General features: G+C 42.4%; 1 protein-coding gene across 5 annotated transcripts in view; it reads left to right on the top strand.

The window, feature by feature from the left end:
* The window catches only part of oxr1a (oxidation resistance 1a), a 177728-nt gene that overhangs the window by 91607 nt on the left and 61821 nt on the right, over positions 1–24300 (top strand). For 4 of the 5 annotated variants that reach the window (XM_079503025.1, XM_079503027.1, XM_079503024.1 and 1 more), the window contains one exon: positions 21139–21221. In XM_079503025.1, coding sequence (XP_079359151.1) covers positions 21139–21221 — 83 coding nt within the window. Of the gene's footprint in view, positions 1–2028; positions 2369–21138; positions 21222–24300 lie in introns of those variants that run through there. The other variant, XM_079503026.1, reaches the window with a different exon arrangement.

Raw genomic sequence — 24300 nt, forward strand, 5'->3', positions numbered from 1 at the left:
TTTGCTGGCAGCTGCTGACACCAGGTTTTTTTTTGTATGGGTTCTTGTACAAGACTTCACCACTCTAAAGTAATTTGAGTGGAGTGAATCCCTAAGTACTTTACTTTTAAAAGTAGCAGGTGCTCATGATATTTGTGCACATCAACATTTTTGACAGAATGCGTCAAAGCATGTTTATGTGCTAGAAGGAATCTAACATCTGCCCAATTTGCAACACCATAATAGATCGTATGTAGTTGGCTGATAAACTTGTCTGTTGAAGTCAGCAATATAATATTGAGAAAACTAAAAAAGACATTGCAATAAAATATATTAGCTGAAGTGCATAAAAGAGAGGAGGCTGAAACTTAAATATCCACCCAATGGGAGTTCATCTTATTAACTGAACAATTCATTTTGCTGTTCAAATCACACTTAAGCTTAATTAAAGAGTCTGGATGAGTCGGTTAGGAAAATAGAGACCTCTAAATAGATGTGGTTTTATTCTTTGGTCTCACTGGTGGGAAAGTATATATTTGACCCCATTACTGTAGGTGGAAGCACGGTATCAGAGAAAGAAACCCAGGCAGCTCCCTCCAAGGAAGTTATGGATGATTTGATGACTTCTCTGAGCAGCTGGGCAGCAGCACAGTATATCATGGACAGAGCAACAAGGCCCCTGGGAGTGGCAGTGGGCCAGAATAAGACCCATCACAACCTCAAGTGTCCCAGCAGGGCCCTGTGCAAGGTCACAGAGGAACACAGGACCAAATATAATCTCCAACTCCAACCTCATCCAGAATGTCATACATCATTGGTACATCATTGGTGAAGTGCCAGTGAGGATCAAGTTCAATCAGTCTTGTAGGCTTTGCTTTGGTGTTAAGGAGACATTGTTTTATAAGGATCTTAAGAGGAACGATTTAGTGGCTCTTTGTGATGAGCTTAATAAAATAGGCAGAGACATCAAAACTCCCAGATTGTGCATTTTTAAAACACTTATCTTCCTTTTTTTATTATGATTTTGTTATGTCCTACAACCCTACATCATCACAGGTGTTTGCTGGAACACGGTCTGTCCTGCACTATTCATTTTAACCAGCAGATGGAGCACATTCAGTACTGAATTATGGCTTGTTGCACTCTCAAATCACGTTCGACTCAATCCACATTCCACAACAGCTTCATAAATTGTAAAATGGCTTGTGTTCATAATCTAAGGTAACTCTTTTTTTCTTTCTGTTGTGGAAATTATTCTGATTTTGAATGAAACAATATAGCTTAAACCTTTGTCCCATCACAGTTATGTCCCACAATGAATACAATGACAGGCTTTCCAGTCCACTGCCTCAGTCCAGTCCAACCTCTTCTGGTCTGTTGGCTTAATCACTTTATTATTATTAAATATTAAATATTAAATATATTACATATTAAATATTATGCGACAAGTTGCTATTTTCAAAAGATTTCTATATATTTGCGAACTTCAAATGGGACATTCTGCATAGGCCTATAATGAGTAGGCCTAGGCCTACTTTTACTTTTGGTACTTTATACATTTAGATGCCAATACATTTAATTTTTACTCGAGGACATTTTGAATTCCGGACTTTTACTTGTATCAGAGTATTTCTATATTGCAGTATTGATACTTTTTTTTTTTTTTCAATTTACGTTTTATTGAATTTTAATCAAACATACATGTAAACGAAACGACTGACAATTTATACAAAATCAGGTCTTATGGTAGAAACATGAGTAATCCATCTAAACCAGTTATCTGTGAAGACTTCAACTTGACCTCTAAAGCTGAATGTAATTCTCTCCATAATAAATATACTATAGATTAAATCAATCCCAGTATTGATACTTTTACTTAAGTAAAACATGCGAGTACTTCCACTCACTGCCTAACAGTAGGCTACAGTCAGTAGTGAGTATGAGCTCACTGACTGAGTGCACAGAACTGCTTGACGCCACCAGGGGCAAAACAAAGTTTGCACCAGTTGTTGACGCGTTTCAAACAGTTCCTGTTTTGGAATGCGTTGGAACTGAAAGTCAGAGACACTTCTCTGTAGTAGTGGTAGCGTTATTACCAACGGGTTTGGGCCTGTGCTGCTTTGCGCAATGCTCCTGCTGTCATAGAACGAGGTTTTGTTTTCAAGGGGTAGATGTTTTTTTTGCCAAAAGTTTTGCTGTGACATGGACTACATTTTGTCCTTGACGGGGAGCGGCGCTAGAGCTGTCAGAGACGCGGTCTCCAACAGGCTGTGGTCCGCCGCGGCCGGACAGGAGGAGAATGTTGTCAAGCGAGAAGAAAGTCACACCGAGTTGAATCAGGGGTCAGCTCCCCAACATGACAGCGACCACACCTTCATCTTGAAAACAGGTTGGGCGAAAGAAAAGCTGCAAAGAGTGAAACTGTACTTATTAAAGTGCGTGCCGTGGTGGCGTGAGGTGGAAACGTGGGGAAACTGCACTGTCAACATTCTGGCTTGTTGGTGATCCACAAGCTCACAGCGCTGTGAGCTTGTCGATCGACTCTTCGGCGCGCGGCACAGTCGTACGAAGAAAAGTATAAATATTGTGCTTGTCAGTTGGAGTCTGTCTATCTGTTGGCAGTTTGTTCCCGATGCGCCATGACAACATTTCTAATTTAGACACATCGAGTAGCCTATAGTAATACATTGCCCATGAGCGCTATAAGCGCTGTAGGCCAGTTTGTTATGGTCAGTCTGACTCTGTCTGCCAACTTGGCATGCAAGACAGCACATGTACATGTATCTCTCTAGCCTATCTTTGACAGTCACGTCACATGACCATAACCAGCTGCCTGTCTCTGCAGCGGGATGATTTAACGTTTACTACGCAATAACAACCCATAACTCATTTACAAGCATTATTTTTTATGAGAGTGTCCTCACTGACATTAAGGTTGTTGTGTGGACGCACTGGCCTATATTTGGGGGAATCATACAATTATTTCAATATGATCAGCAGCATTGCATAAAGGAAAGTGAGCCAGCTATATGTTAATGTGACTGGCCTCAAGGCTCCTCACAACAGGGAGAAGTGTCTATCTCTCCATGTTAATAAAGATTATACATTTTCGTGTTTTTTCCTCCCCCTCTTTTTATTTTGCAGACTTAATTCATCACAAGATCAGTCAATGCCTTTTTTGACAGCTTTTTAATTAAAAACAGGGAAATAACCCTATTCAAAAATGATCTGCCGAAGTGGATATAAGTTTTGACAACAGACTTTATCATCACATTAGCCATCATAATATCACACACTGAATGCTCCACATAATTAGCTATCACACATTTTCCATTGTGAAGGCACAGAATCTTGAGGGCACATCTTCACCATACTCCAGACTTGTACAAGGTTTCTATAGATCACGCTGAGTTGCTGGACTCGGAGCTTGGTGGCAGTCAGGTTAATTGCAGGATCTAATTAGGACAAAGATTAATTAGATGCATGCTCTGGCGCCTTGGAAACGCCATGGATGGAAGTCGGGTTCATTAGCAGTCGCTGTGGCTCTCTCTTCAGCACCATGTGGACCAAGGGGGGCAGCCAGAGTCTGCAGGCCATGGCCCTGCCAAGAGCCAAACAATGGCACTGATATTGCCAAGCAGTGTAAGGAGCAGAGAGGACGGTAGCCCATGGTGGCAGAAAGGGCTGTACAGTGCATTATTTACCACAGCATGTGGCTGTACAGGGTACAAAGCAGACAGACAAGCAAGTAGACTTGCAAAGAAACAGATTTGCAGGATATACTATTAACTAGTCTTAATATAGTAATAAACAAAAGCTAATGTGAACTGTCATGAAGGCAAGAGGACATGACAATAAACTAATGGAACTCATACACATGTGCAGAGACTAGGAGATGGTGGTACAACATAGGCTTGCCTCTGAGTAAGAGCATTTATGGCTTATAATGATGAATGAGTTGCCAATGATGTGCTAGTATAGTGATTAAACGCAGTAGAGTGAAGGTTCATAAAGTGGACGTTAATATTTATTAAGTCACAAGCAGAACACATGGGGGAAAAAAGAGTTCCAATTGTGAAAACATGGCTTGACTATCTTTTATTTAATTTATCATAATGCTGTATAGTACAGCATTGTTAGTAGTACTACTACAGCATTGTTTACTGTAAGCACATCCATTTAAATATAAATTGTACTACTGTATGTCATGCCAATTGTATATAGGTATTGCATAGAAATAGGGCTTACATGTGGTGTAAAATATTTTGTTTTGTTTTAATCATTGCTATAACTCAAACATACAGGATACGATACATACAGGAAACTGGAAGTGATGAGAAAAACGAATTAGCAGACAAAAAGAGCTGGAGAGACAGATACCCATGTTATTGAACAAACGCTCTGTTGCAGTGATTGGTATAGACTAGTATAGAGCTAATTAACACATGTTAACAACAACATACCACACCACCTTAATTTGCTGCCGTTCACTTCTTCAACTCTCTCAATACAAGCTGATGTCGTGAAATGATGTATATCTGGCTTTTACACACCAACTTTAACAAATCAATCCAAAGGAAATGTCCACAGCTTTGTACAATATCTCATGTGACCTCCAATGTGAACCCAGCTGTGATCATGCATTGATTAGATTGATTGATTGCAGTGGCAGCATTATTTGTTTTGTGTCTGTTAAAGATAAATGCTGAAATGAAATACAGGCTGCCAGCCTTCTGGGGGTTAATGATCATCGCCCCTCTCTCAATATCGGTGAATGTTTGACAAAGCACTCCTACGCTGTGTGCTGTGACTTTAAAGATGTACTGTACGTCTTCAACCCCAGACCACCAACACCTTCAGTCAAAAAGCTAATCTTTCACATTTCTCATGAGGGAAATTTCTTTGCCTATCAGCCCCGAGCTTGCTCTTTTGAAGGAGATAAAGATTTGTCACTAAAGCTGTCAGATTTGAAAGATAAATAATAAACTGGATGTTGTTGCTGGGGAGAGTGAGAGTTCATCATAGTCTCATCCCTCCTGTGTGAAACAGTTAGTCATGCAGATGGATTTGACGAGGCGTTGGCTCCATTTTTACCCCTTGATCCTCAATGGACCACTCTGCTTACTCCAGCTCCCGATTTGTATTTTGTCATACAACAGAGACAGCAGATCTTCAAACTCGAATGTGATGCATTTTAAGCTCGTAGATCGGCCATTTCTGGGCTGGCACATGACTCTGTTGTAGGTGTTTGATTACAGTATATGTCAGCTCTCTAGGTGGCCAAAACAGTTGATTAGAAGTAAGATGCACTTCAAGTTAACCACCCTATATACTTTGCAAGCTTGTAGAAATGCAATTTTCACTAAATGTTAGCTTATATTCACTGAATGTTGTTTGCTTATTTTCGCCCGATGATTAGTAAATGCCCAGAATAGGGATGCTAGTGTTCATGTGGTTAAACCATGGAAGACAACAGAGCTGGCACATCCACAGGCAGTGTGCAGACTTTTGCACACTGGCTAAATTTGTGTTAAAACAACATGGCCCTTATGAGTTTATGAAGGATACTGCCAGTGCCTACAACTGTTTTCATGGAAATGTACTAACTACCAGACAGACAGTGCATTGTTTTCTTCTAATAGATATAGTGTGTCATGTTTCTCTTAGTCTCTTGTGCAATGGGATACTTTGCAAATGGCAACATCTTCAGAGTCTTCAACTGGGCCCTTTTTTCTTTCGGTGCAATGAGAGGACCTGATAATGCAGTGTTTGTGTTTCTTATTGCTGAGCTCATCACTTCTCTCACTATTGATTTGAGCTGTAACCTGAGAGGTTAGTGTTGCTCGCTGCAGAGAAGCAAGAATGCCAGGGTAGCAACAGGTGACGTAAACAGCAAAATTGATGCTTGCATTATAATGGGCATGGTGTTCTCACCTACAGGGAACTGTAATGCATGCTGTATTGCTAGACTTTTTTCTTATTTAATCACGTGATGATTTTGCTATCTCTTATTATCTGAGAGATTATGCATGAAAATGATTCCATGACTTTCAATCAAGGCATTCAGCGATCTGCTTATTTCTGGATAACAAACTGCTGTTCTGCCTCTGTGTACGTTGCTATGGAAGCGGAAGCTTGTCAGCTGATACAATCCATATTTGTGGCTTATTTGTGTCCATTTTTAATCAATATTTTGTGTCAAATTATTGATGTCATTCGTAAGTAGCCGTGCAATCAACTGGATAATTGTACAGTGAGCTGGTATTATTGCAAACATATTTAGCAATAATGACCCGCTGTACATTGAGAATAGGCCTAAAATAGGCATTTTTTTTAAGGTGTGGAGTGTGGACCATTAATGTCCATTTTAGTGCTGCACAATTAATCGACACCTATGCAATCTCATTTCTAAATTTGAGCAAGAATCGTGCAGCATTAGCTTGGCTGTTCAATTATTTTTAGTTTAGGTTTTTGCTACGACGGAGACTTTAATACTTAGGTCAAGCACTTTGATGTTGTCTGTTTAAAGCCACAGTAGACTAAAGACAGTAAACATTTTCATGGAAAATAATGAGAATCGTAATCTCAATTCTTGTGGCTGAAAATCGAGGTTCACATTTGAGGAAGAATCGTGCAGCACTAGTCCATTTGCAGTAAACATAAAGTTCAGGACCTACAGTATAAAATAACATGCATCATATATGCGTCATCAGTATTGATCCAGTGACCGAGTGCCAAATTAGACTTTTAGGCCACATTTCATCCCCTGTAAGTACCCTGTAACTAACCATTGACCACAGAATTTATGATTTAAACATTGAAAAGTGGCATAAGTGGTGTTAACATAACAAACTAGAAAAGCAAAGTAGATGAATGATTGATGATGATCCTGCTATTACTTTATTAGACCGTTCAAGCCTACATGAGCATGTCATATTTAGTGTTACACGCAGAAAACATGATTGGATAGTCTCCTTCTCCTTTTATCAGGGATATTTAGTGACATACTGAATCAGGAACAAGAGCAGCATTAATTAATCAACCAGTGTTAATGAGAGGCTAGTACACATCTATTGCCTGTTGTTTGAAACGCACACAGTGCTCCCCTGACACAGCACATCTAGTCTCGCAAAAACACACACATGCAAATGCATTCACTCTGTTACACATTATAGTGCTGCATAGACATGCCCCCCCCCAATACACACACACACACACACACACACACACACACACACACACACACACACACACAAAGTGCTGCTCCAGCAAGGTTTTCTATAGTGGTATGTACTGTAGAGCAGGCTGGGCTGTGGAGGCTGGCAGTGTAATATAGGGTGGTGTTGAGAGAGAGTTGGCAAAGGGATGCTGGTTGTCACTCCGTGTTCCCTGTGTTTAAGTTGACAGGTCTGCTAGAAGCATGCACATCCATTACAATGGGAAGAGTGCTAGAACTGCTATACACCTCTCTATATAGACCTATATATTTAAGGGCTGGTTTCTTGATATAACACTACACTGTGAGCATTTATTTATTTATTTTATTTTATGTACTGTACCACCCAAAAATAGGAAAGTAATAGGCTTCCCCAAAAATAAATGAAAAATGAAGAGGAAAGCCACTGTATAATGCAAAATACAATTATTTAATGCCTTCAAGTATGAACTATCACTCACAGGCAGCAATGATTGCTGCCGGAGAAAGAGTTTGATACTTGAAAAAGCATTGCAAAGTGGCTGCATGTTTACCAAGACTGTTTGAAAGCCAATAAAATGCTGTAAAGGGTGCATAATATTGAAGGCATTAAATAATTGTATTTTTGAGGGGCGCTAGCCACTCCAACGCCTGGCTTTGTGTGTTCCGCCCGTGATGTCATGTGTGTGGTCAAGTCTATGGACTTTTTATGACGGTACTTCTTCCGTGCGGCCAAGTCAATGGCAAATTGCTTCATCATCGTACATGGTGCTCATGATAAAAGGCGACCCTCAGTTCACACAAGTGTGATTTTTGAGGGCCGCTAGCCCCTCCTATGCACAGCTTTGTTTGTGTTTGTAGCACAGAATGTGATGATTTGATTGTCTGATGATAAGAGCACTCCTCACTTCTGGGACTATTGGAATTTTGTATGGCTGTTGCCTCTTTTTTTAGTTTGGCTTGTCGTAGGTGCAGTAATTGTGCTGACATGACATGCTGCTTTTATTATCTTATTCTATTTTTTTACTACTTTAGATTGTGAGAGCTAGCTAGAAAATGCACAAGCCTCTCCCAACGCCTGGCTTTGTGTGTTCCGCCCGTGATGTCATGTGTGGCGCCAAGTCTATGGACACACACACACGTGCGCTCACTCAATCACTCACTCACTCACTCACTCACTCAAGCACACACGCACAAGCAATCTCTGACACTGTCAACACACTTTACACAAAGTCAAATCCCACTTAACTCCTCTCTGCTCCCTGAATTAAGGCACATTAATAGTTTATTAACCCTTAGACAGATTACTACTGGAAAACACGTGGAGTTTTGCATTAGTCTTTTCTGCCCTGTACGTGATTTTCCGTAGTTCTCTTTTTTTATTAATACCAATATATTAATTCGGTCCGCACCTCTGTATATAGTATTGAGCATAAATATCAACTACATTTCCCAGAATTCCCGTGTCACGTGACACACGTGTATGCTTTCCTATTGGAAACTGACGCCCAGCCCCCAGTGAACAGGGGGGTTGGTTGACTCCTCCGAGGTGGGCACTGGAGGAAGAGTTTTTCAGCCAGGTTTGCACTTTGCAGTCGCCGCAAAAAAAACAATCTGAAAAATGATCCATCCGTGTCCAGTGGCATTCTCCAGTCCCAGACCGTTGGCCGGGCTGCAACATCCACCCTCGCGGATTACACGTGTGCAATGTTTTTTCTTCTCCCCACCGGAGTTACCACCAAGGCTGATGCCTTCGCTAAAAGGTAATTTTATTGTATTCGAAAATGCCCTAATATGACATGTCTAGTAAGACGATCCCTATATTTGGCCCGAGCCGACCTAGTGCTGATATCAGATAGATGTGGTAGAACCATATATGGATAGATCTAACTGGTTTAGTCATCGTGACATGCATAGTCGGAGAATATATAACAAGGGTCGGTACTATAGGTGATCGACGTAGCTAACAAAAACATCTGATCAAATGAATGTATTGTACTGTGTCTTTGTGGGCCGAATCGTGGCATCGTGGCATACAAATAGATGTTTGTATAATTAGTATCACGATAAAATAATATGGCGACGTTAGAATGACACCACCAATGAGTGATCGCGTGTAATGTAGCTGCCCAGCGTATATCCAGCACCATCACGTCACCACATTCCACTGGCTGTTGGCTAGTAGTAGTTGCTAACAAACACTGCACAAATGGTACTGGCTATTGGCCGGGCCACAAGCCCGGGCAATAGCCAGTACCAATGTTGCTGGATGATTGCGACGCAATGGTGCTGGATATACCCTGGGCAGCTAGCTACATTACCACCGATCACTCATTGGTGTTTCATTCTAACGTTGCCATATTATTTTATCGTGATACTACTTATACAAGCATCTATTTGTATTTGTCATGCCACGACTCGGCCCACAAAGACACTGCACAATAAAATCATTGATCGCCAGCAGCCGGGTAAAACGCCATGTAATAGTAGCGTGCACTGACTACAGCTAAAATGTTTATTTCTTTTTATATATTTAGAACTGGCATCAGATGAGGAGGAGGAGGAGGAGGATGAAGAGTCAAGACTGCGATGGCGTTCTCCGACACTGAACCGGATTCATTCATTCATTCATTTCAGGGGGGGGCAGTTTTTGGGTGTTTTTTTTATTTAGCCTACTCACACATAACCTGACTCCGCCAGATGGGGCAGCAGAGAGTACACTGGGTTCCCCCCTCCTGCTCCCATCTGGGAACTCTCAGGCAGACTTGATGCCCGGCCACAAAACGGCCTGGCCAATCAGCAGCAGCTAGAAGCGAAGTTGCTCACAAAACGGCCTGGCCAATCAGCAGCAGCTAGTAGAAGCTAGAAGCTGCTGCTAGAAGTTGCTAGAAGCTGCTGCTGATTGGCCAGGCCGTTTTGTGGCCGGGCATCAAGTCTGCCTGAGAGTTCCCAGATGGGAGCAGGAGGGGGGAACACAGTGTACACTCTGCTGCCCCATATGGCGGAGTCAGGTTAACTCACACACACACACCGTCAAGGACTGGGTTTGGGGACATTTGGGAGGAGTAGCTCTGATCCATAGCTCTAAATGCGCATTTAGAGCTATGGATCAGAGCTAGGGGAGGAGTAACTGTTTTGTATGTAGGCCTATTTATTTTCTGTAATATTTATCATTTTATTATGTTAGTAGTCGTAAAAAATAAAAGACGCTTTTACAATGAGTTAGACCTGTCATGACTATTTTGTTCACTATTGTGAGGTTTATTGTATATGACTAAGCAAGTTTCAACTGTGATTTACTCTGTAACGGTAGATGGTAATAACTCAATTTCTTTTTTATAATACAGTATACATTCAAGTCTATATTTTGATACATATCATGGGCACCAAGTCATATCAAAACAATGTCCTTGGATGTGTTTTTTATCAAAACTGTGTTTCTTCATAACAGGTTTTTGAGATACATGCATGAATAGACAAGGTACTGGTAAGACTATGTAAACATGGTATATATCAAAATGTGCGTTAGAATGTCTAATTTTACCCCAAAAAAGAATTGAGTTTATATGATGTTCCAATTTCAGAGCTATGGGGACTTTTAGCTGGATAGGTCAGATTGATCATGACTGACCATGCTATTTATAGATGGCAAAATATCTACAGTGGTACATGTGAGAAACTTTTTATTTTATTTTAATTGAACTAGACAACTCACCCTTTAAAATGAGATATTGCATGGCTATGTATGCCCAGCAGAAAAAAAGTTATTTAGAAAATAAAACTTCAACCGGGCATAACTTTTTTTGGTTGTCCTAGAAACAGAAACAGTGTAAATGCAGGCTCTTTTAAATGGCTTCCAACACAAGAACTAAACATTTTATCAACTCAGTTCATTTTTTTCCTGGAAGCAGACAAGTCAAGCTTTCTCTGAAGGTCTTTCGTTGTCACACATTCACAACAGAGAATTTTCAATAAATCATTCAAAAACGCCATTCTGGCCATAGAGAAGTCTACCTACTATATAGAAATCCTTGAAACGCTCAAAGAGTTAATGACATTTGATACTTGCAATACATAATACATTAGTTCGCACATGGGAATGAGACTGCTGAAATACTGCAGTTTTGTTAGCTGCAACAAAATTAACTTTGAGGAGGTATTAGCCATTAGACACCATTAGCCATTAGGGTGTCTAATGGCTAACACCTCCTCAAAGTTACCCCCCCCCCCCCCCAAATTATTTGGGGGGGAGAATGATTAGCTTAATGTGCAACATGTTGTTCTCACTCAGCAGTAAACAAATCAACATTCAGTATATACACTGTACAGTATGTATGGGGTATCTGCACATTTCTAAAGTTACAGTTTAATGACCTTTAAGAACTTTTTAACAAATTGGACAAATTGTCAAATATTACATCAGAAAGAGGCAAATATTGTGACAACAGCCAATCTACAATCTCACAATGCCTTTCAGTGCAAGTCTAGCTTGTAGTTTGGCTATTTTCACAATATTTATCTGTAGAACCGAGTCAAACAAAATGCCTACAATTCCCAGTGCTTGTCAGGATGGGGGGTCCCCAGTTCAAATATTATGATTATTATAGGGGGTTCCGGCCTGGATGGTCTAACCCTTGTCCTAAATCACCAGGGTTTTCCATTGTTGTTCTGTTTGTGAACAAATATCAACATACTGTACATACAGGCTGAACAGACACAGAACTATCCTATAAATCCAAAACATTGACTCCCACTACGGTCATGTCAGCACAACAGGATTCTGGCTCTTTCCATGATATAGCGTTAACAACACTTGACATACAGAGTAAACAGATTATTGTCTAGACATCCTGCAAACTGCTAATCCAAAGCAGCGCTAGCACCCTCCGTCCCACCCTAATCAAACTGCTAATCCAAAGCAGCGGTAGCACCCTCCGTCCCACCCTAATCAAACTGCTAATCCAAAGCAGCGCTAGCACCCTCCGTCCCACCCTAATCAAACTGCTAATCCAAAGCAGCGCTAGCACCCTCCGTCCCACCCTAATCAAACTGCTAATCCAAAGCAGCGCTAGCACCCTCCGTCCCACCCTAATCATCCCCTGTACTGCTAATCCAAAGCAGCGGTAGCACCCTCCGTCCCACCCTAATCAAACTGCTAATCCAAAGCAGCGCTAGCACCCTCCGTCCCACCCTAATCAAACTGCTAATCCAAAGCAGCGGTAGCACCCTCCGTCCCACCCTAATCAAACTGCTAATCCAAAGCAGCGGTAGCACCCTCCGTCCCACCCTAATCAAACTGCTAATCCAAAGCAGCGGTAGCACCCTCCGTCCCACCCTAATCAAACTGCTAATCCAAAGCAGCGCTAGCACCCTCCGTCCCACCCTAATCAAACTGCTAATCCAAAGCAGCGCTAGCACCCTCCGTCCCACCCTAATCAAACTGCTAATCCAAAGCAGCGGTAGCACCCTCCGTCCCACCCTAATCAAACTGCTAATCCAAAGCAGCGCTAGCACCCTCCGTCCCACCCTAATCAAACTGCTAATCCAAAGCAGCGCTAGCACCCTCCGTCCCACCCTAATCATCCCCTGTACTGCTAATCCAAAGCAGCGGTAGCACCCTCCGTCCCACCCTAATCATCCCCTGTACTGCTAATCCAAAGCAGCGGTAGCACCCTCCGTCCCACCCTAATCCAAAGCAGCGGTAGCACCCTCCGTCCCACCCTAATCCAAAGCAGCGCTAGCACCCTCCGTCCCACCCTAATCATCCCCTGTCATCCCTTACGTCTACAGCGGTGTTTGAGTAGTACTCCTGCACAGCACCTGTTCTCTCTGGCTCTGGTGCAGAGCACTTGCCTCCCCTTCCGTTTACTGGAGTGGTTGAGGGCCATTCTAAAAATAACATATCAGGGGGAAGGGGGGGTGATGGACAACTATACAGCCTGCAGCCAGGGGAAACAAGGAAGTGCATTTTATCACACCGTGGGGGAATGTTAGTCATATTGGGGTTTTTTTCTTCCTCTCTCAAATTATCTGCATGTGAGTAAAACTGTATTTTTAGTTCAATGATTCATACAACAATTTTAATCTGCGATTTGGAGTGCCAAACACGTATCAGTGTTTGCTTGGAAAATGCTGCACTTACTCTGTAGTGAATTCTAATATAATGTGTTTAAAGCCAATAGCTGTGCCTATGTGGTCCTATTCAGATTGGAACCCTTTCTTTAATCAGAGAAATGAGGCAAGAGGCATTGTAATATTGGTCTTCTAGCTATAGCCCTTTCAGTGCATTTGGTGACCTAAAGGTCAGGTCTATAATCCATTATAATGCACTTGACTTATAAGGCTTCATATAACAACATATAACAACTTATAACAGCTTTTAGGACGTTTTATAAGCGCATGGTCATAATGCATTATAAGCTCAGCGGAACAGCACATTATAACTAGTCATTAATAAAGTGTCCTGTTTGTAATTCTAAACCTTAATAACGAGTGTTATTAAGCTTTATAATTATATTGTAATGCAATTATAATGCATTATAGACCACCATTAAGTTGAGTCCTTATTGATGACGTCTTAACGGTGTGTTGTTAACTAATACTGCACTCTCTGACTGAAATGTTCTTTAGAGCCTGTGCTAAAACGTATTTCTTGGTTTGTGGTGATAGTGGTAGAGAGAGAGAAGGCTGTTCTGCAGAACTAATCTCACTCTGAGCAGAAAGCCATCCACTGTAAGAACTGGCTAAGAAGATGTCAATTTGTCCAGAACGCATTCTTGTACCATTTCTATTGAGATAAGCTCAGGCAATGACGTTTAATTAATGGTTTCTATTATTTAAGTATTTTCTAATCTCCATTTGAAAACTCATATCACATGAAATCCTCTAGCTACCACAGACCATGCATTATCAGTGTACATGTGTGTGTGTGTTGTGTTCAGGCCTATTTCCAAGCTCCCGTTTAATTCCAAAGTTATGGAAAAATGCGCCCTGGCCCAACTGATGCCCCATCTGAACACCCATGGCATCTTAGAAGTGTTCCAGTCTGGGTACAAAACCCTCCATAGTACTGAGACTGCACTCATAAGAATTTTTAATGACATATCTTTGGCTACGGACTCTGGCGATTCTCTTATTCTGGTGCTCTTGGACCTTACTGCCGCTTTCGACACTGTAGATTACAGCATTTTGCTCTCTGTCAGGGAGAAGTCTCTGTGTTACCCTAGGATAACTATTATTATTATTATTATTATATTAGGAGATGCTACATCCTCCACAGCATCCCTCCACTGCGGAGTGCCACAGGGCTCTATCTTAGGGACAATCTTGTTTATGTTGTACCTGCTCCCCCTAGGATCTATTTTTAGAAAACATGGTGTTTCCTTCCACTGTTACGCTGATGACAGCCAAATCTACCTGCCTCTGAAACGTAACAACCCTGACTCCTTAAAACCCTTGCTCGCTTGCCTGGAGGATGTAAAAGCATGGCTGGCTTTAAACTTTTTAAACTTTAACGACGGCAAGACCGAAGTTATGGTGTTTGGGCACATCCTCGACTACTGTAATGCCCTGTATATTGGAGTCAACCAGGCCTCCATCTCTCGCTTACAGTTAGTCCAGAATGCCGCCGCACGGTTGCTTACAGGTACACGTAAGCGAGACCATATTAGCCCAGTACTAGCCTCCCTCCATTGGCTTCCTGTGCGATACAGGATTGATTTCAAAGTCTTGCTTTTTGTTTTTAAATGTTTAAATGGTTTGGCACCCATTTATCTCTCCGAATTGCTGAAACCTTAAGTTCCCACAAGGACCCTTAGGTCCTCTGACCAGCTTCTCCTGGTGGTGCCTAAATCAAGGCTGAATCTCAGAGGGAACCGGGCTTTTGCAGTGGCAGCTCCCAAGCTCTGGATTGAGCTGCCTCTGCACATAAGACAAGCCCCCACTCTTCAGGTGTTTAAATCACGCCTCAAGACGTATCTATATTCTTTGGCATTTCCAAGCATAGTATGAGCTGTTTTTGATGTTGAAAGTGACACTGTGTACTGTATGTTTGTTTTTAAATGAAGTTGTGATTTTTATTATACTATTGTAAAGCACTTTGGTACAACTTTGTTGTTATTTAAATGTGCTATATAAATAAAGATGGTATGGTATGGTATGGTCCATTGTGTTCTGCTGTGTTCCTTCAGCAGAAACCCATGGGGAAGTCAGTCCAGAGGCTGTGTGCTAGGTTATAAAGTCATCACCAACCATGCATTTGTTGTTGTCATTTATGTTGCTCAGACAGACGCCCGGCCTTGTGACCACTTATTTTGACACAGTGAAAGGAATTTGTTGTTTCCCTGACAAACAATAACCTCTTTGACTTTCACCAGCCCAGAAACAACTGGGTTTACAGCTATCCCAGTGTTGTTTTAATATTAAGCCAAAAGTCAAAAGTCACATTCTCATCAATTAAACTTCTTTATTAAAAAAGCTCATACTGTAATTGTTGTTTTATATAATTTCTATTAGTTGAACTACAAATTAGATAATGGATGACCTTGGCTCGTGCCTTTAATTTATTCCACAGCGCTGTTAAGCGAAGATAGCAGCATTTACTTTATCTGGGTTGGCAAAGGCCACAGGCCATGGTTTTTTACCAGCTTGCTTGCCGCACACTCCAGTTCTACTAGAATTCCAACACAGAAATTGGTAGATTGATTCTGCCATGTAGCTACTGTATATTATATGTTAGCTGCTGACTCTACATGTCATTGCTAAAAAAGATATATATTTTCTTGTTTTATTATACCGATAAATTACATAAAGTGTACAGGCTGCCTTTAACCATAAAGGCAAGGCCTGTTCAGAGACAACAGATGTTCCTGGTGTCCTACAGTGTGGAACGAGACCGGAGCCTCTGTTACTGAAGACTGTGCTGTAGTACTGTACTGTACTGTACTGTACTGTACTGTACTGTACTGTACTGTACTGTACTGTACTGTACTGTACTGTACTGTACTGTACTGTACTGTACTGTACTGTGCTACTTAAGTGTGGGGGGAAAAATGCCGTTTCTGGTGCCACCATCCATGTTGTGGTTTAATTTTAGACCAATCACTGCCTCACCATGTGCAAACACACCCCTGCAGCTGCTAATGCATATCTCTCTCTCTCTCTCTCTCTCTCTCTCTCTCTCTCTCTCTCTCTCTCTCTTTCTCTTTCAATCAGAGGTTATCAACAGGTGGTCCATGGACCACTGGCGGTCTGTGGAAGTATTGCATGTGGTCCCTGACCATACATTTAGTAATGTAGGATTTGTTGATTTTTATGTGGTCATTTACTGACAAGTTGGGAGGTGAAGAAATTCAACAGAAAAAGGGAGTTAGAATCTCAAGAGGGGGAAGTGCACCGGATTGTCTGATTGAGTCATTATTATTCGGAAAGCATTAGTAGTCCATGGACCATTGGTTGAGAAACAGTGGGATGTACTGTATACACACACTAGAAGTTCTAGCGCCACGCCATGCCACGCATCTGTGTCACAGTGCGATCCGAGTGGGATTTTATCTGAATAAATAAATAAATACAAAACTGGGTAACTCACAATGCATGGAGGCGTGTGATCTCTGTACTGTACTGGACTCTGTACTACTGTACTATATTTTACTGTACTCTGTACTGTAATGTACTCTGAAAAATCTAAACGACTTGAGTCTGCTTCCATGCATGTGGCCTGCATGATGAAATCAAAGCAAGTAACACCCTATCATGCTCTGTGGCACGTATAAGAATGCTGAAGTTGACCTCGAGTTTGGATCAATATGGTAAAGAGGAAAAGATCTTAAGTGACTTTGAAAGAGGGTATGTTACTGTGGCATGGATGGCCAGAGCTGGTGAGTGTTTCAGTAGAACGGTGACTAAAGTGACATCTGCATTTCAATCAGTAAATGGGGTTGCGGTCAAAAGCACACATTTGATGGCCGTGATGCTCGTGCATCTTCCTCAGATGACTGAAAATGTCAATACTGAACGTGATCAGACAGAGTCTGCAATTACAGTCTGTCAACAACTACATGGAGAGATCTTATAGTAGCGTTGCAATGCTTACGCCCCTCATTACAAAGATGAATGCACATTTGAGAGTTTAATATAGTGCAAAAACCAAAGGCACGGACGGTTCTACAGAGAGTGTGCATGTGTTGCATTAACCCATTTTGACCTGAGATCAGATTCTAAAAATGTCTACAGTCTTCTACATCCTGGCAGTTTTCTGAAAAAGCTATGTTTCTATGTCAGTCGTTCTTCGATTTTTCAAAAATAGCAGACCTACAAGCTCATAGCGCGCCACCGAGTTGCGCGCTATGAGCTTGTAGATCTGCTATTTTTCAATAGCTAAAGCATAACATAATGCTAACACCAAAATGGGTTCCCAAAGAACGGTACAGGCCTGAATGCTTGACACTGACAGTGAGGAGGTCCAGTGACTCAGTTATGCTGTGTGGACGCATTTTCCTGGCACGGTTTGGCCCCTTATAGAATTGCCCCAATTCTCACAATGACCCTTCCCTAAGGGTCAATGTGGGACATTTAGAACCAACGTGTTAGTCAGCGGTCTCCACGACTCCACCACCCATATAAAACAGCAAATGAGGGAATATATTTTGTTTGAAAGGTGGTTAGAGCAGTGGTTCTCAACCTGTGGGCCAGGTTTTTTATTTTATTTAAAAAAAAATTAATAGATAATTTGCTTAATGTGCAACATTGTTTTCTCACTCAACAGTAAACAAACCAACATAGTTTATAATGGGTATCTATCTGCACATTTCTAAAGTGACAATTTCACAACCTTAAGACATAATACCCCTAAAATTAAAAAACGTTTAGTTTTATTATTCCACCCCTAGTGACCCCTTGTGTCAATACACATCATCATCACCATCATCATCATACTGTACTTAGCAACCACACTTGCAATTCCTCAGAATGTTCTAGTCTGTATTGTTGCTGTGGCAAAATGTAGCCTAATAATATGCAATCTGAGTTAATTTTACTATGCCTGCTTTATGCAACATCACAGTTTTGTTGATGTAGGCTTTTGTACAGTCAAACATTTATTTTTTGAAGTCTGAAAGTGTCAAATGGACTTGGAACTAAGAATGTATAATGGCATTTGAAGTGTTAGGCAAACACACTGGATGTTCTATTGTAGGACTGTAGGTATACTAGGTAAATGGAAGCCACTATGTTGCTCAATATCATTTGTAACTATTGTGAACTGTTGATTCAATCAATAGGACATCAGATAAAATGTCAAACAAACATTCTGAAACCCACAAAGTGAGGGCACGTTACCTCACAGTAAAATCCTCTTAATTTATTTTTATACTCCGAGTTCTGCTAGGCTGGCTTGAACCCCAGAAATACCATAGCAGGTGCACTGTATGACTCGGGTTATTAAGTTAAATACCATAGCAGGTGCACTGTATGACTCAGGTTTTCAAGTTATCTGAACTCGGTGAATTGCCGACACAAGTAGCTAGAGGAACTTGTTAGCAACTACTGTACACCTACAAAAGCAGAAAAAGGTTAAGCTAAACAGAGTATTGGGTTGATGTAACGCCTCCATTGTAGCCTTTTAAGTCAACCTCAAATCTTGCCTGTATCCTAACTCTCCCAAACCCTATTTATAATTCCCCTTGCCTGTGACCTCATACACAAAAAGCAAGCCTGTGTACTACATGTACTACATGTTCTTCAAGCCTCCTTTTGAGAGTTTAATATAGTGCAAAAACCAAAGGCACGGACGGTTCTACAGAGAGTGTGCATGTGTTGCATTAACCCATTTTGACCTGAGATCAGATTCTAAAAATGTCTTCTACATCCTGGCAGTTTTCTGAAAAAGCTATGTTTCTATGTCAGTCGATTTTTCAAAAATAGCAGACCTACAAGCTCGTAGTGCGCCACTCGGTGGCGCGCTATGAGCTTGTAGATCTGCTATTTTTCAATAGCTAAAGCATAACATCTGCGGAAAATCTTTGGCCTCGTCAGGTCTATGTCAGAGAACAACCCCATCCCCCTACGTGTATCTGTTCCATTCCCCAGAGGTTCCTTCAATGTCTTTCAACTCTCATCCAGTCTTCTACTCTTTCATCTCCTGTCTCTGTTCCCATCCTCTGCCTTCATTCCCTGCCCCCTCCCCCTCCCCATCCCCACCTTGTCCCTTCCCCCCTATCCTCACCATGTTGCTCCTTCTGCCCCTTATCATCTCCATCCCCAACAGTTCCTCTCCTCTCTAGACTCTTACCAATCCTACCAATACTAACAGGTCTAGGAATGCCCATATATGGACCTTTTTTCTCTTAATTCTTTTGCCGTTTTCGGCCCGGGTAGGGCGTAAAATGTGTGCTAATTAGTTAGGGCCCAGGTAGGGCCTGGCCTTAATTTTCAAGCATGTTGAGAACTCTAGTTTTTGCCGGCTGCTGTCTTGAGTTTGAATGGACAGGTATCAGTTAAAAGGGAGACATCGAAGAATAAGGACGGGTGGGGAAGGATCAACATATGGAATGTCAGAAGAGGTCAGCTCCATATATGGAGATGTAAGGGTTTGATGAGGTCAGATGTAGAGTTGCTTGCCGGCTCCATATATGCAGATCTAGGTGATGATCCATTCTTCTCCATGTATGGCTATCCAGGGTTTGATGAGGTCAGGGTCGTGATCTTCATATATGGATACGGCCATATATCATATGGAGCGTGTCACGAGGCGTGACTGATGGACTGACTGGCGTGACTGACTGACATGAAATGCAGGTTTTCATAGTAAACTTCGACCTATGGTCGCAATAGCACATTATTGCCTCCCATTTCCTTTTCACCCACAATATGTTTATTCTCCATCCTCCAAACCGCTGACCAATCTGCACCAAATGTGTTCTGTATGCTGCCAGTAGGCCTCTGAAGTAACTATACTATATTTGTTTTGGTTTTGTTTGTTTTATACCTTTTTAAACTTTTTACTTTAATTCTATAATGGAAGTCAATTGTGGCTCAGATTGGGCTGAAACCTTGTTGGTTTCAGCCAAATTTGACAGACATCACAGGCCTCCACATGAAGTCTGAGATCCAAATTTGAAGTTTGGATTTTCCTCCGACATACGATACGCCTAGTTTCACCATATCCTAATTCTAATCGCATTTTCTCTGTATCCATCTGCCAGCCCATCAGTCTCCACCTGTCTGTAAATGTTTTCACCAACAACCTCCAGCACCTGTACCAGCACCTTCGTCACAAGATACAATTTTACGCGTTTGGTTTCTTTTTAAAACACAAACGCAAATGGAGAGCGATACAAAAACTGGCAAACACCACTACCATCAGAACCCTTTAGCACTGAACAATTTCACCACCACCCTCTGCATCCTTCCCTCTACTTTCCCTCTACCCTATTCATTTACTTTCTCCCTCCACCATTAACCAGTCTACAATCATTTTCAACTCTGTCCTCTCCGTCCCCAGATTTGACTTCCCTTGACCAGCTAGTTGTTACCCCCTCCTCTAACCTTCCCAAATAAAAGACCCCCCCCCCCCAGCCATGCCCCGGTGGAGGTCAGCCTGCTCCCCGTTGGCCAGGCTTTGAGAGTCAGCGGGTGGAAGATGAGGTGAAGAGCTTGTCAGCCGTGCTGTGTGTGGTGGTGGGCTGGGACAGGAGAGAGTGAGAGAGTCAAGGAGAAAGACTGAGTGCGAGAGGGAGAGTGAGTGAGAGAGAGAGAGAGAGAGGCAGCAGAAAGGGAGAAACGGAGGGAGGGAGAGAGAGCAGCACAGCGCTCACAGCTCACATCTGGCTGGCTGGCTGGCTGGCTTGCACACTCACTGTTGACGAATGAGCTGTCTACCCACGGGGCTGGGAAACGGCAGCTTGTGACAAGCTGGGGAGAGAGGAACATGAACGTAATGCGTACCTTGCCTCGATTGCTTTCAGATACCGGCCAGAAGAAGACCCCAGAGAAGAAAGATGGGAGGCGCATGTCATTCCAGAGACCCAAAGGGACCGTCGAATATGCTGTGAGTAACGCAGACAGAAGCAACTCATCTGTGTGTCTGTTTATGGCTCATCCACTGTATGCTCCCTTCTCCCTCATGCTGGTGTTGCTTGTTTACTGACTGTTGCCCTAGCCGGTGTAGCTTCAGTAATAGCTTAGAGCCGTAGCAGCTGCGTTGTGTGTTATTCTATTATGTTGTGTTGTGAAGACACACTGCCTGAGCATGCTTGGTGCCTCGTTAGCGAGGGGAAGCAAGGTTTTGCGTCTGTTAACACGTGTGCCGCGTTGGGGGAATGTTTACATAAAGAGAACCTGGTGGATGTCCGCAAGCAGGGCAGGCTACACTAGATGACAGACAGCCAATCATATTGAGGAAGCATAACGCTCTGCCACATTTAGCTTGATAATGTATAGAATGCATATATAATGTATAGGAGAGCAACTGTAGCTGCATGCTGACTCTCCAGCCGGAGTAGAACAGCGATGCTATTTTTTCCCCCCAGTCCTTTTCGGTGTCACCTCCCACTGTGCATTCCACCACGAATGACCTTCCAACAGCGTTGTGTCATTTCTATTGATTTAGCTGTTGTGTATAGCGGAGAGGGAGGCGATACAGAGGGAAAGACAGCAGAAGAGGGTAGAGAGCTCAGATTCCCCGGCATGAACTGAAAATGGAGCTCGTTTCTGCCTTGCCTTGTTCTTGAAATGACCCTCAAATGCAGCGGCAGCAGAGCTGCCTTTTCCCGCCTCTCGCCGTGGCAACAGCGTGGAGCGGGATCGCTCTGCCTGAGAGTCTGTCTGTCTGTCTGTCTGTCTGTCTGTCTGTCTGTCTGTCTGTCTGTCTGTCTGTCTGTCTGTCTGTCTGTCTGTCTGTCTGTCTGTCTGTCTGTGTGTCTGTGCGTCTGTGCGTCTGTCTGTGTGGAGAAGAGCAGAAGGGAAGAGGGAGAGTACTGGGATGGATACGAAATGTGGGGGAGAGGAGAGCGAAAACAACTGGTGGCCACATTTCTATACATTGATTTCACTCTGATTGCACAACATGCTGTAGCATCTAAGGACACACACACACACACACACACACACACACATACACACACACACACACAGACACACACACACACACAGACACACACACACACACACACACACACCCCTCCCTCATCTCCTTTCGTTTCTCTCTCTGGCTAATTGCTCCACTCGGATCTAGGAGTGTAGTCTGTGTTGCTATCTGGTCTCTCTGGCCGTTGCTCTTGGCTCCCTGGAGATATGTTCCACTGCAAGAAAATTACCCCCCCAACACTGCCCCCCCCCCCCCCACACACACCTGTCTGTCTGCCTAGGCCAGGTGATTGACAAAGCCCTAGTTTTCCTCACGCTATTACTATATTTGTCAAAGATAAATGTGCTTTATCATGGCTTTGATGATGGCATGAGAGGAGAGAGAGCTACGTAGGGGGGGTGACAAGCAGAATGACAAGAATGACAAGGGGCCTGGAGAAGAAAAACAGTTGATTTTGGGGGGGTATAAGGGGTGCTCATCTCTCGCTCTATTCTTTGCCCCAGCTATTGCGTAACCGATAATGTGATCGATTTAGATAGTACTGCCAATGATCGTATAGAGGTATGCGCATGCATAAAGTGAGTAGCAAAGTGAGTTTAATGTAATTTAATGCAATCAATAGGACTTTTCTGTTTGGATGTATGGACTGTCAAGGCCAGAAAGTAGTCTTTGCCACTCAGTAGGCATTCCTGCATAGCTTCCTTGCCACTCAGTAGGCATTCCTGCATAGCTTCCGGGTATGGTACCCTAGTCTATACACTACATTGGCTCTCCACTGCATTGTTAAGCGGCATGGCTGAGGTGTGTGTGCCATGGCTGCCTCTATACCGCCTCTATACAGCAAACCCAGTCTACAGAGAGACAGAGAGACAGACAGACACAGAGACCCTACCCGTGATTGAGAAACCAGTTTATCTTAAACTCATCTCCCGCACTGAGGGGAGGAGGGACGATGTTTCCTCATTCTGTTTTCCAGCAGATAAGTGTTTAATCTGTCGCCCAGTGCCCACAGGAAAGGCAGGCTTTCTGCTTTATCAATAGAATCTCGTGCTCTCTCACGGTCTCTCTCTCTTCCCATCACCCCCTCCTCTCTCCTTCTCCCTCTATCGGTCTCACTACTGTCTTTCACTTATTTTTTTATCATATTGAGAAATAACCTGAACGGCTGCAAACCATCTGCCCGGACACTGATAACGTCTGCCCATTCACCCAAGTCCAGCTAAAACACAACCAATTAAAAAACTCTTTGAAGTCTCTAGGAATGAGATGCGAGATAGATTAGACTTTCAGACTGAAAGAAAGAGATGCAACAACATGCAGGAGATTCATCTCTCTTTTGAACTAATCGCCATTTATCTAGGAGGGCAAACAAAGACAAATAGTACAGGCCCTCCTCTATTTTGTTAGCTACAGTGACATCACAAACTGTGTGAAATAAGGGAAGGCAGTCGACATCACATGAGAGTGAAGACAAATATGCATCCTGTGTGGATTCGGCTCCTTTTGTGGCCCAGGAGCTTAAAGAACTAATATTTGGATATCCTGTCTTCATTTTTTTCACAATATGTAACCATAGTTTTTAGACAGAAAAAAGATATCACTGTACAGGTTTGGAATCAGGTTTGTCTACATACATCCCTTATACTCATATATGTATGGTATGTACAGTATGTCTGAAATAATTCATCTCCAGACTCAATAAACACAGGCTGTTCAGAGGGATAATAACAAGCAATGAACAAAGTGCCTTGCAATGGTTTAATGTTAACCTATAATGAATTGTTTTGCCTGCACAAATTAATACATAATAATTGTTATCCTCACTCAAAATCTAATATCATGCTATAAATATATTGGCTGGTTTGACTGGTGGTATTGCATAAAGCCAAAAGCAATACCAAAATTAAGTTTCATCCTTGAGCAAACAAGCAGGCTCTATAAGCTCAGTCATAAAGATGTCAGTACTTTGCTCAGGACAGGGGCAGGACAAAGTTACAGAATGCAGCTGTCATATCGTTCAAAACTGCAAACCATTAGTTGG

Source organism: Electrona antarctica (genome assembly GCF_951216825.1).
Source record: "Electrona antarctica genome assembly, chromosome: 6".
NCBI lineage: Eukaryota > Metazoa > Chordata > Actinopteri > Myctophiformes > Myctophidae > Electrona > Electrona antarctica.